At 34.9% G+C, this 12,921-nt stretch overlaps 2 protein-coding genes and 1 pseudogene across 3 annotated transcripts; all 3 read right to left on the minus strand.

Annotated features, from left to right (window-relative positions):
* Positions 1-896: 896 nt before the first annotated feature.
* On the minus strand, positions 897-3,658 carry LOC145789201 (putative disease resistance protein At3g14460). The gene is made up of 2 exons (XM_082912485.1): positions 2,540-3,658; positions 897-1,892 (listed from the first exon to the last, which is right to left on the minus strand). The coding sequence occupies exons 1-2, from the start codon at positions 3,656-3,658 to the stop codon at positions 897-899; spliced, it is 2,115 nt and encodes a 704-aa protein (XP_082768611.1).
* An 83-nt stretch (positions 3,659-3,741) lies between these two features.
* On the minus strand, positions 3,742-8,101 carry LOC145816193 (putative disease resistance RPP13-like protein 1). The gene is made up of 3 exons (XM_082912492.1): positions 8,032-8,101; positions 4,662-5,270; positions 3,742-4,577 (listed from the first exon to the last, which is right to left on the minus strand). Exons 1-3 carry the CDS (start codon positions 8,099-8,101, stop codon positions 3,742-3,744), a joined length of 1,515 nt encoding a protein of 504 aa, XP_082768618.1.
* A 1,893-nt stretch (positions 8,102-9,994) lies between these two features.
* LOC114309029 (two pore calcium channel protein 1A pseudogene) lies at positions 9,995-12,649 on the minus strand (annotated as a pseudogene). The gene is made up of 2 exons (XR_014361409.1): positions 11,285-12,649; positions 9,995-10,178 (listed from the first exon to the last, which is right to left on the minus strand). The product of XR_014361409.1 is annotated as a two pore calcium channel protein 1A pseudogene (transcript).
* Between the last annotated feature and the right edge of the window lie 272 nt (positions 12,650-12,921).

Below are 12,921 nucleotides of genomic sequence, written 5' to 3' on the forward strand. Positions count from 1 at the left end.
ATGACAAACTTGGTGGTAACAATGATTAGAAATTCTTAATTAAGAAAATTGATTTTAAGTTTTAAACCTTATTATGATGTCCGCAAATTTTGGAGCGTCACAAAAGACCTCCATTAAATCTCCATTGAAGAGCATTGTAAATCCTCCAAAATAGTGTTGAATGTAAGAAATCTTTCCATTTTCTTATTATATTTATTATTGCACTTATAATTTTCGGATCTATGTGCACTCTATTGGCATAAAAGATAGGTTATTTCGGTCTATGTGCTCTCTTTTTTTGAAGCATGGTAGCACCTCCCTCAGTGTTGCTATCCATTCAAAATCAGAGCATCACAAATCCATTGTTTGTTGCAGAGACCAAATTAGATTTCAAGAGGAAGACACTCGAGGGCAGACTACCTTGCCCTTAAAAAAAAAAAAAAAAAAAGGGCATCCTAGTTGCTAGTCAAATTGGTTTAAACTAGTTTTTCCTACCCTCTAACTTCCAATAATAAGACGAATATTAATAAGAATAAAAATAACAATCGACAGAAGTTCATTGCCAAGACCCATCGGTCTTAATGGAAAAATTATGATTTAATTTTTTTAAGTCAAAAGGTCTACATTGAGATTTTCTTATTCTTAAAAGATATGTACAAAAAAATTTTCTATATAATATTATAAGTGTTGCTGGATGTCTATTATAGTCATTTTTATTTAGAATATAATTATCATAAAATTTATGCATTGAGCTAATTAAATTTTCCCTCTTGCAATTTAAAAGAAGTAGATAGTAAACTCTCAATTGTGATGAAAATCTAAGATGATATTGATAATGAAAAAATAAATACAAAATAAAAATGGTATGAGAGATTTTGTGTTTGTTCGTTTGTACCTTGCAGTAGGCTACCTAAGATCTACATTGGGAATGTATTGGATGATGGGCCCTTTTCACACTTCTGTTTCAGTATTGGATTACATCGCCCGATGTCCAGTGACAAAAGCGAGGGAGGCAATCCTTGTTCTGGAAAGGTCGCAAGCTCAGGGCAGTTATAGATCGATAGAAGCAAAAGAGAGGGAGGCAACCCTTCCTGTGGAAAGGACGCGAGCCTAGGGCAACCCCAGATTTCAAGTGTTTGGAGAGAGGTGAGGTTTTGAAACTCCTCATAAGAGAGTCTTTCCAGATTTGGGAACTGGAGGATGGTCAAATTGAGAAGAGAGGTGGGCAGGAACATCCCTTCTTCTGGAAAGGACACCGTATCTCTCCACGGCCAATCTCGGCCTTGAAGTTCGAGTGTTGTAAGAGAAGAGAGTTTGTACAAACCCCACTTTAACGGAAGTGGAAGTTGACCGACGTCGTCCCCTCTCAAATTCCCGATTTCAAGTGAAGTGATGTTGGTGGGGAAACTCCCTTCCTTGACAAAGTAGGAGACCATTCCTGCTCTGCATTTATATAAACACAGCTTTTGAAGCGAACTGAGTTGGTTCATGTTGTTGTTGTTCTCATCATGACCACCAAGTGACAGGGGCTCCAGATTATAACAATAGTTTATCTGCAATTCACTGAGATTCCTGAGATTATTGGCTTCAGGTAAAGATTTGAGACTCCCACAAAATTCGATACAAATAGTTTCAAGAGATGGACAATCAATTTTGATCCCTTCCGCTACAAAAAGTGACTCCAGATTTTCACACAACTCAATCCCAAGTTGTTTTAGTGTGGATGGTAGCCCACCTCTTGACAATAAATATGTGAGTGATGCACATTCAGAAACCAGCAACTCTTGCAGATTATTGAGTGTCATCAACTCGGGTAGCGACTCCAAAGCATCATGTTGCTGCTTTTTCCAACCTTCTCCTCCTTTTTCTTGCTCTTCTTCAAACAAGCAAACCACTTTAGGGCAATGAGAAATCTTCAAATGGCAGAGGGAAGGGAGACATACTTGTATTCTCACCTTATTCCGCCACAATGTTATGAGTTCTTGGCAGTTACTAATGTCCAATTTCTCGAGTCCCATCAAATCTTGAGTAAACCATGTCAGTAGGAATGCCAGTTTTTCAATATCAGAAATGCTCAAGGCAGTTATTGAAGTCAAATGGTTAGACACTAAGAAGCATGGACACGGACACGTGACACGACACGAATACGACACGGACACGCCGACACGTTAATTTTAAAAAAATGCAAGACACGACACGTGGAGGACACGCATGAAATATATAATTTTATATATTTATTATATGTTATATATATGAATATATCATTCAAAGATAATAAAAAATGCAATATAGCACTAATTCCTATGAATTTATATGGTTTTTGTTTTATTATTGTATCTTAAGTTATTTTGTTCAAACTTATAATTAGTTTCACATATGTATAATCAATAGACACATGTGTTTAAACAATTGACACGTGTGTCCTCCAAGTGTCCAAAGAGTGTCCGGGTCTTTAAAAATATTTAAAAAATAGGACACGTTTTGAAGAGTATTGGACACGTGTCCTAAGAGTGTCCAAAGAGTGTCGGTGTCCGACACGGACATGACACGAATACGTCACCTTCTTAGAAGTGTCCGTGCTTCTTAGGTTAGACATTTCATTAGCCAGTAACTCTTCATCAGTTGTGCTTGGATCACAGAGGGAGTTGAGAACTGTAACATGGCTTTCTCTTGGGAGAATAACATTATTCATTGACAAGGACGCAAGTGATGGCTGAACGAGGCTCGAAACATCAATCAACAACTGCGGACAACCATCAATTTTGAGAGAATTGAGACAAGGAAGATCATTTGGTAATCTTCCAACAAGTTTGGGACAATTTTTTATGGAAAGCTCACTGAGATGACTGAACGGCTGAACTCCCTCTGTTTCAAAAGCAGACCATTCCTCCCCTTCTGGCATAAACTCAAAGCTCAGTCTCTCTAGAGAGGGGAAAGGTTTGGCACCACACTGCTGCCCATAGAACTCACAACCCAAGCGCTTTATTGCACTCATTCCTTCAATGCAAAGGTCTTTAAGCAAGGGTAGTTGTCCAAGTGGTGGCAAAGATCTACAACATTTGCTACCTTTTAATTGCATGAACACCATTTTGGAGAACGAAACATCTCCAACCCAGTTTGGAAATTTTGTACTGCCATACCATCTGATGGTGAGTCGTTCCAACAATTTGAAAGGTCTCATCACATCTAGCACATCCCTCTCAACTATGTCATTCTGTGAACGGTGAGATTTACCCCATTCTAGTGATAACTCTTTTAACTCCTCCTTAGACATAAAATTGGCCTCCCTTGCATCCTTAACACCACTGACATTCTCCAGTCTTGATATGTGTATTGCCCCTCGAATGTGCGATAGGTTTTTCAACTCTCCTATTTTACGCCCACAATCTTTACCCACCATAAAATTTGACAATGTTTGGAGATTAGTTAATTTACCTATATGTAGCGACATCTCTTCTGATGATGGAATATGCACTCCAATCATGTCAAAATGGCGCAAGTTCACTAGCCTCCCTATGTTTGGAGGCAACTTCCGAAGTCGACAACAAAATTTCATAAACAAGACTTGTAAATTGTAGAGAGTTACTACCGTGTCAGGTAACCTTGTAATCCCAGAACAGGATACATCAAGGTACCTCAAATGCTTTAGATCTCCAATGGAATCTGGTAGTTCATCCATGCTATTATAATGTAAACGCAACTCACGTAAGCATTTTAACTTTGGCAACAAATCATGAAACAAGTACCTCGTTGCATGGAAACTCAGTGGAAAAAACTGTAAGAATGTTCGTAAGCATTTGGCATCATCAAAAACTTTAAATTTTTTGATTCCTCAATGTAGCTACCAACATAAGATGCATGTCGAGCTTTGACAGAAATCTTGATCTGCCTGCCACCTTCTAAATTATTTTCCAACCTAAAACATTTGTCCCCTGCGACATCTTGAGCCAAATCATTGATGAGGTCATGCATTATGAATAGGGATTTGTTACCACTTAACGGTTGAAAAAATGATCTTGACACCAATTCGTGAAAATACTTGCGGCCTAAATCTTCCATTTGGTCTCCACCTTTTGGTTGCTCAATTAAACCTTCAGCCATCCATAGCAAGACTAATTCCTCCTCCGTGAATCCGTAGTCCTTTGTGATAATTGCACAGTAGGAAAAGCACCTCTTCAACTGGACAGGGAGATGAAGGTAGCTCAATTTCAATGCTGTGAGAATGCCACTTTCGTCATTCCATATATTGCTGTTTAGTATCTCTTTCCATTCACGTTCTTCTTGTTTACAGCACAATAAGCTGCCAAGAGCCCTCGCTGCCAAAGGTAAGCCTCTGCACCTGTTCTCAACAATTTTCTTACCAATTGATTCCAATTCTTTGTATTCCTCAATATTTCTGTTCTGAAATGCATGTTGGGAAAAGATTAACCAACAATCGCCATATGATAAGTTGTGCAAATTGTGATATTTATCCATTCCCATCTGCTTTGCAACACCTCTGTCTCGCGTTGTCACAATGATTTTACTTCCAGGTGCTCCAGCTCCAAATGGGGATCGTAACAAATTCCACCCATCACGTCCATAGTCCCACACGTCATCTAGGACAAGCAAAAACTTTTACCCTGCCACCGTTTTGCTAAGTTGAACTTGAACCTCATTTAAGTTACTAAAATTACATGAACCGTGAGTGAACGACTCGAGAATTGCCTTTGTTATCCTCGTAACTTCGAAGTCATCAGATACACATACCCATGCTTTTAGATTGAAATAATTTTCCACTCGGTCATCATTGTAAATGTGCTGAGCTAGTGTAGTCTTGCCAATCCCACCCATTCCTACAATAGGAATTACATCAAAAAAGTTTCCAGCAGGAGCATCCGCAAGCAGCAATTCGATAATTTGCTTGATGTCTTCATCTCTGCCATGAATGTGAGGCTCCTTCAAACATGTAGTTTGTGATCTCTGCCGTAAATCTGTAGACATCCTCCCAACAAGTCTGTTATCTAAACCAAGTTCTTTTCCTTTTGTAGCAACTTCTTGTAATTGACTAGTAATCTCAATTAGCTTTGACCCATTTTTTAAATTGAATGGAACAATATCGGAGAGGCGTGGAAACTTAGCTGGTCTTCTTTTGATCGTCGTCTCGTCTGCCATTAGCTTCCTTTCTGCCATTAGCTTCCTTTCGAGATCGTCAGTGGCAAAATCATCCAATATGTCATCTGCATCGTAAGCCAAATGGTAAACCTCTTCAAGCCACTTTTTGATAGCCTTGTGGTATATCTGTTTGTTCTCTGCATCAGCCAACAGTCTCTAAATCCTCTAATGCCTTCTTCAGATTGTGGATGCCAGTGCCAACGTCCATTGTGCTCACTAAGTTGCTAAAATAAGAGGATAATTTATCAACCATAGCTTGTATTAATGGAGAGATAAAGATCCCAAATACATCCATGGTGTTTGTTCTGAAAGAAGGAAAGGTAAGAAATTGAAGAACAGGTTTACGGCAAAATACAGATAAACAGACTTTGGTGGTAAAGATAAGAAATTGAGTCAAAATGAAGCAATACACAGATCAAGAACAGGCAGAACCTCTACAAACTTGGAACAACTTTGGCAAATAAAAGATATGAAAGGTAAGAAACGAAGCATACAGAGATCAAAAACATGCTGAAACTCTGCAAACTTCAAACAACTTTGGAATTATGAAGGATATGAAAAGCCAGAAACTCTTCAAAAACAAAGCAATACAGAGATAAAACAAACAAACAGTTTGACGAAGGGTTATGAAGAAATTACAAATCAACAATAATGGAGTCTCATCTCATTGGCCATTTCACCAGTTTGTTTGCTACCTACTTTTTTATTGATTTCTCTGTATAATTGGTGGATGTGATCAGGAAGAGATAGGAATAGAGAGAGACAGAGAGGCCGGCCTTTTATGAATAATGTTTAATATTGCTGAATTTTTATTCTCCTTGAAATTAAACATTTAGTTGTGTTTGGTTCATGGATTTCGGAAGGGATAGGGAAAGGAAAAGGAAAAAAGTAGGTGAAATGTCAATAAAATATACCTATATTTTATTGAGTTTCAGGCACTTTTTCCCTCTCCTTTTTCAAATCTCTCTTCAAATCTATGAATCAAACACATCATTAAAAGTTGGCAACCTTCCTAGATTTGAGCTTTGTGGTCTGAGTGTTCTATTTCAATAATTTATTAGTCACCTCACCTAGCGGCTTATTTAAAAATTTAATTAACGATTTTACCATTTTGTTTCAAAAAATACATCTGAAATTGTCAACCTTTTTTCATTTAGTATTCGATTACACGCCAAGCCAAACAAATTGCCTCTTTATTCAGAATTAACTTTAGTACTTGATGCATTAATTTCAAATCAAGGAGTAGTAATAGTATTCACTGAGATCTCTCATGGAAGTGGTGAACTTTGCTGGTCAAACTATAAAGGTTTATATGATCATAATTTTTTTTGAAAATACTGTCTTGAAAAGTAAAAAAAAGAAAGAACATTTAGCGATAAACTTTTTAAAATGTCAGTTATAAAAGTATATTCAGGGACAAAAATAAATTCGTACAAAAAGGTTTATTTTTGTGACAAAAATTTTGGTTCCAAAAGCATAGTAATTCATTATGAAATTTTCAATTTCGTTGCTAAAAATACAACAATGACACTTTTGGCAACTAAGATAATTGGTCCCTAATTTTTAGCCTACTAAATTAGCTAAAAATTAAAATAGCTTACTAAAATAGCTAACTTCTCAAACGAGGCCTATAATAGACAAAACCTGAGTCCTACAATAAACTAATTACATTTCATAGATTTCCATTTGAACTTGATTCACAGTTGATAAGAGCAGGAAAAACAGCTTTAAATTTGATCAACATTTTGCTATTAACCATAATAAAGGGAGTAATTTAAATTTACAAAGCATTTAGCCAATATGACATTTCGAAAGGCACGAATAAAAAAATATGGCATTACATAAGGCATGAATATTGGCAAGCCTAAGAAATCCATTGACTGTTTGTAGCAGCAAAGAAATCCATTATTGAAATTGGAAGGTCATCTCTGTTGCGCCTTAAGGTTGAAGGTTGAAACTGATCTCCTTGCTGATGGATATATGCTTGAGAAACTGGTCATTTAATAAAATTTATTTCCGGTTGTGGAAATCCGAAATGATGTGACTTCAAAATCCCATATCCATTAGAAAAAGTAAAAATGATTTCTTCCTAAGAAACAAACCTGTTTGGTAGATGTTTAACTCTTCTCCGTTAACAACTTTGCCTTTTCGTTAACTCAAGGGTGGGAATCAACTTTGTATGGTGATGTGGCGAACAAACTGAAATCTGAATTTGTGTCCAGATTTAATTGGCGCGGAGCACCACATAGGCAAATAGCCTGGTGTTACAAGACTACTGAATAATTTTCCCTTTTGGTATCTGTTTCCAACCACATCCACCAATCACATGTAGTGTTGATCAATAATGCTTAAACTTTACAAACTACATTTATATAGGCATTTAGATTGATTGACTCTAACAATTCCTTTTTAGTTTCTATCCATAGTCATGCTGGACTGTCTATTGAAATATAGAGAAATTAATGAATAAAAAAAATGACAAATTATAAATACATTCTTGAAGTTTATTTAAAATATGAATTATCTCTATAGTTTGAAAAATTATAATTATTTTGTTGTTATAATTTTTTATTTAATAAAATTAATTGAAAAAATAAAATTACTGAATAATTTTTCTAGGAAAAGAGAGAGAGGCCGGCCTCTCACTCTTGTGATTTTTATCTTTCTACTAAATTCTAAGCAAAAAAACAAAAACTTCTTGTTTATATCACCAAGATGATTGTCACAATTTGTATGGATTAAAATCATTAGAATTCTTAAAGTAATACATTCTTAAAAGGCGGTGTATTGTTTGTGTTGATCAACAATGATTATAATATTAACCAACTAAGCCTAGTCTAGTTGGCCAACATGACTTTCCTTAGGGCTTAATCCCTAGGGGGAAGTCATGAGTTATACTCTTTATAGGAGGAGTTGAATTAAGGAGGCCAGCACTTGATGCTTTGCAAATGGTAGGGTTAACTTCCATAGATGCTAATCTAATAATTAATAATTAACTTTTGCCGATCCAAAAAAAAATATTAGGTGACCCTATCATATATTTAATCTGGCCCATTTTCCTAAGAAAAGTATTTCTACAACTTTATTTCCACAATAGCGTGGATTTTTAATTTATTCCCAACATAGGGTAAAGTGGGTTTTGAAAACACATTTTTAAAAACACGTTTTTTAGATTTAAAAGTTGATTGAAGTAATAACAAAAATATCTCATGAGAAGTGTGTTTTCAAAACACATTTTTCATTAAGTTATGTTAAAAAACTTAATTAAACAAAAGTGAATTTTGTAAAAACGCTTTTACAAGAATTATAAATCACATAAAAATATCTTTTAATTTTTTTTTTAGCTTAAATATTTTTATTTTCTAATTAAAATATTTTGTAGGTATAAAATGGGTTTTGTAAACTCACTTTTTATTTTTTATAAAATATGTTTACAAAACACGTTTTACGTTTATTCTTTTTGAAGACATTAAAAATGTGTAATAACGTTTTTACACTCTTTTTTTAAAAAAATAAAAAATAAAAAAATAACATAGTAAAAATATTAGTCATTTTTTAATATTTCAACTAGTGTATGGACAAATTTTTTTTTTGAAGTGTACTTGATAAATGTATCATTAATTATTGTCAACCAATTGAAATGTCATTACTGATCTTGTTTAGTATTTGTTTTTAATTTTTTTAGAAAATCGATAAAATATATATATATATATTTACCGATTGTAAAACTAGAACAATTATATTATTTCGTTCTAGAAACTTTAATATTTGATCTTTTAAACTTAATTCTCATATACAAACTAAATAAACTAATAATTAGTTATAAGGGCTAATAGTCAGCATAACTAAAATGACAAGTATAAAGTTTAACAATTACAAAGATAATTGAAACACAACCTCCCACAATCTCACTGTGAAACACTCAACTTCACACACAATACTAAATTATGGAAAAACTGATATAATTTAGTACACACGTGAAGTTCTAATCCTCACTCAAATTGGAAATCTTAGAGTCCGAATAATCCGAAAGCTCAGAGTGTTAGAGACGTGTAGGATCCTCTGTGATAGCCTTGACAAGGCCAACCCTGAGGTAAGGCAAGTAAGGCCGCCGCCTCAGGCCCCCAAATTCTATCTAAAAATAAGGCCCTGAAATAATTTTGATCTTAAGTTATGTTTGGTTAATTATTTCGGTCTTAAGTTATGTTTGATTTATTAAAATAAAGTTGAATAGAGTAGTCATTTCAATAATATCTATTTTCACGTTTGATTTACTAAAAAAGATTACAAATAAAATCATCATTCACCATTTTGAGGAAAAAGTAATTTTATGATTAATAAATGACCAATACATTCAAATTCAATTACATTTCAGTGAACCAAATACTGCATTATAGTATTAGTAGTTTAAAGGGAAAATTGAACCTATATTTTACCCTCTATGTTATTTTGGTCCATACATTTTCAATTGGCTTAATTTTGACCCTTACTTTTAAATTTTGTGTCAATTTGGTCCAATTGATAATATCATTAGTGTTTTTGACGTAAAATAATCACTGAATTAGTTAAGGTTAAATCACTGAAGTTAGTAAATTTATAATTTTACTCTAAAAAATATGACACAAGTTACTTATATGCATATTTTTTTTACAAAAAAAATGTCACGCCTCGAAAATTGGGCATGATATATTTATTTATGCAACAAAACCCACCTGATAGACAAACACATATATAGCTAACTAATCCATACACCCATTTCCATTAAATCCCAAATGCCAAATAGATGTTGTTCAAATCTCAATGCCCCAGTTCTAATCCCAAATATGCATTGTACAACAAATATGAAATGGAAGCCAAACAGATGATAAGTGTCCTACAGGCTTACAAATTTATCCAAAAACATTCTTGGTTACACAAAATGGAGTTTTAACTTAACACAAATTTAGCCCTGGGCTTACATTCAACAAATAATAATAAAACAAAAATGAAGCCTCAGCTCCGAGTCCTCCCAAGTCAATGCCTTGACAGAGGCATAGCACCTGTACCTGAAATGGTTTCCCTTATAGGGTGAGCCACAGCCTAGTAGAGATATACAATACAACATATGAACAATGACAAGACTAAAGAGGAGTATGCTCATGCCATGCTCATGATAAAATAGTTTATCTCTCTTTTTATAAAGCATGCAATGCTGAGATGCAACAACAAATATAAAATCATTTCCATTTTAAACCATATATGTTACATGAATACAAGCTCTGTGAATCTCTAGATGAGTATCTGCAAGTAGGCCTTAATGCACTACCACTGTCATTTTTATTAGTAAACTGGAAGGCTCGACACCTAACTACGCGGTTCTACACCCCCTACCCAGATTCGCCAAGTATTCATCTTTTCGCAAACAAATATATTTCCAAACATTTCTCAAAAATAGATACATTTCCAATGAAATGAATGTAATGCAATGTCCAATGCAACAAATGAGGAATGCGGTTCAATTTACCCAAGTCTCATGCATTTCTACAACAATCATGGCTATCCTCCACCGATAGCCCAAAACAGATATTTCTAAACGGATATTTAAACAATTAAATTCCAAAAAAATTCTGATAAATACAATCTATTCCACGTCTCATCAAATATGAACAACTACACTAGTTTTCATATCACAATCACATCCGGTAACCTCTCAAGGTCCATTTCTAACCGTGTCAGTTTTATTCCAACAGATACATTAAACAAAACAATACCGTTAATGCCCAAGAAAATGTCATTTTCTTTCCAAACTCATTCTCCAAGCATTATTTAGTTATGACATCCTATTTTGATCGAAAGCCCAAAAAATTAAACGTAATTCCTTTGTTTTCCGTAAAAATGCTTTTTTGGTCATAAACCGGTAAAAATTTCAAAACCAATCGAATCGAAGTCCGTTTTTGTTCAAATTTAAAACATAACTCTTTCACAACCTTACAAACATATTCCAAGTTTACACTTTCACAATTTGGGCATCAACTTTGTATTTTTCTCAAAATTTCTCTTTTAAGCAAATAAATCACAATTTTTTTTCAAAAAATCTAATTAAATTATATACAACTCTAAACTCCCTATAATCAAGTAAAAGTGCATAAAGAAGTATAGGAAAAATCCTTACCTCAAGTACGAAGAAAAGCTAATCCAAATTTTCGATTTTGTCAGATTTTGATCTCCACCGATCAAAATGTTGCTCTAACCAAGCTCGTCACTTTGGCCTCAAGAACTATATTTATTGAGCTCTTCAAACAGATGGATACATTGCCCTTTGTTAATATCCACAATTATTTTTATGAATGAGATTAAAGACTTTCCCTAAAATTATTTTCCTCGTACAGTCCTTTTCAGATACTTGTTTTGCAAGCTGACTTTTGAAGCAACGTGAAGCCTTGTATGCAGGAATCTAGGCATCGGGATTGTTAGATGTGGTGAACAAAACAAACATTTGATATAATGCTGTGTCGAAAGAAGTCAAAACTGTCTTCCCATGTTCGGTATCTTCAAACATGACATACGATACCCAACTGGAGAACAGAAGAAATAAAAACCCAAGAGCCACGACATTGAAGTATGTGCTAAGCATTCCAGCCAAGATGAGGATGCTCTCCCGTAATTCCCTTTAATTGATTAAGATGACTTTTCCAGTAGATATGAAATCCTTCATAAGAAATGGGAAAGTAGGTATGTATCATGAGAATGATAAGAGTTACACCCTCATAAACAAGAGACTCTGCACCAGTTAAGTATGGCAACTGTCCAAGAAAATAGTACTCTCTATTACTGCAAGAATATGCAGAATACTCAGCACACCACAACGGCTTCTCAAGGAAATTTAGAACAATCAAAGCAAAGAAATTAAGGGACCAAAGTAAATCAAATTGAACAAATATGAAGTAAAACTTTGTTGCAGTTTCATAGCTTGACTGATCAAGAATTTGCTCAGGAAGACCAACACCATCTTCAGCCAAATCAACAAGAGTAGCGGCCTTCTGGTAAGGTGAGCCATAAGCGATGGCGTCTGATCTTCGAGGGAAGTGCGATGACCGATCTCTACTCCCACCACCACTGCTTTCTCCCCCAAGAAAAGCTTCTTTATCCATCATCTTCTTCTTTAGATGAGGGAAAGATCGAGCACACACAAATTGAGAGTGAATTTAGAGATCAGAACTAGAGAGAGAGGCTAGAGAGAATAAGCCATGTGAGAGAGCTTCGATTTGGTTAAAGGGTCAGCAGTGTTGAGAACCAAAGCGTCCATCTCTGCTAGAGAAGAACTCAATGCCATTAGGCCATCATTTACTTCATCATATCCTGAAAGTGCCAGTGATTGGGGACCAGAGGGTCCCTAGAAACGATTATGGTTGACTGGGTTCTCTCTCCAGTTTTGTAGACCAGACCATTGTAGATGCTTCAAACAAGAAGAATAAGCAAAGAGAAAAAGGAATGAGGGGAAAGGAGTGGAGGGGCAGCGCCCCCCTCCCCCCCCCCACGTGGTTGCCTATCTTTACACACAAATATATATATATAAATTATATTATATATGTCTATATCAGCACACACAAATCTCTTAGGCTACATATCCATGTATATATAAATTGGGTGTGTGCGTCTGTGTAATGTGTATTTGAGGGCCCTTTTTTTTTTTTTTTTAAATTCTGGATCATCATAAAAAATGCTAAGAGCAAAATCATAAATTCAAGGTTAAAATCGAGTCAATTGAAATTACAGGGACCAAAATGACGTAAGGACCAAAATACAGGG

The sequence above is a fragment of the Camellia sinensis genome, chromosome 2 (genome assembly GCF_055761805.1).
Source record: "Camellia sinensis isolate YWXY chromosome 2, ASM5576180v1, whole genome shotgun sequence".
Classification (NCBI taxonomy): Eukaryota; Viridiplantae; Streptophyta; class Magnoliopsida; order Ericales; family Theaceae; genus Camellia; species Camellia sinensis.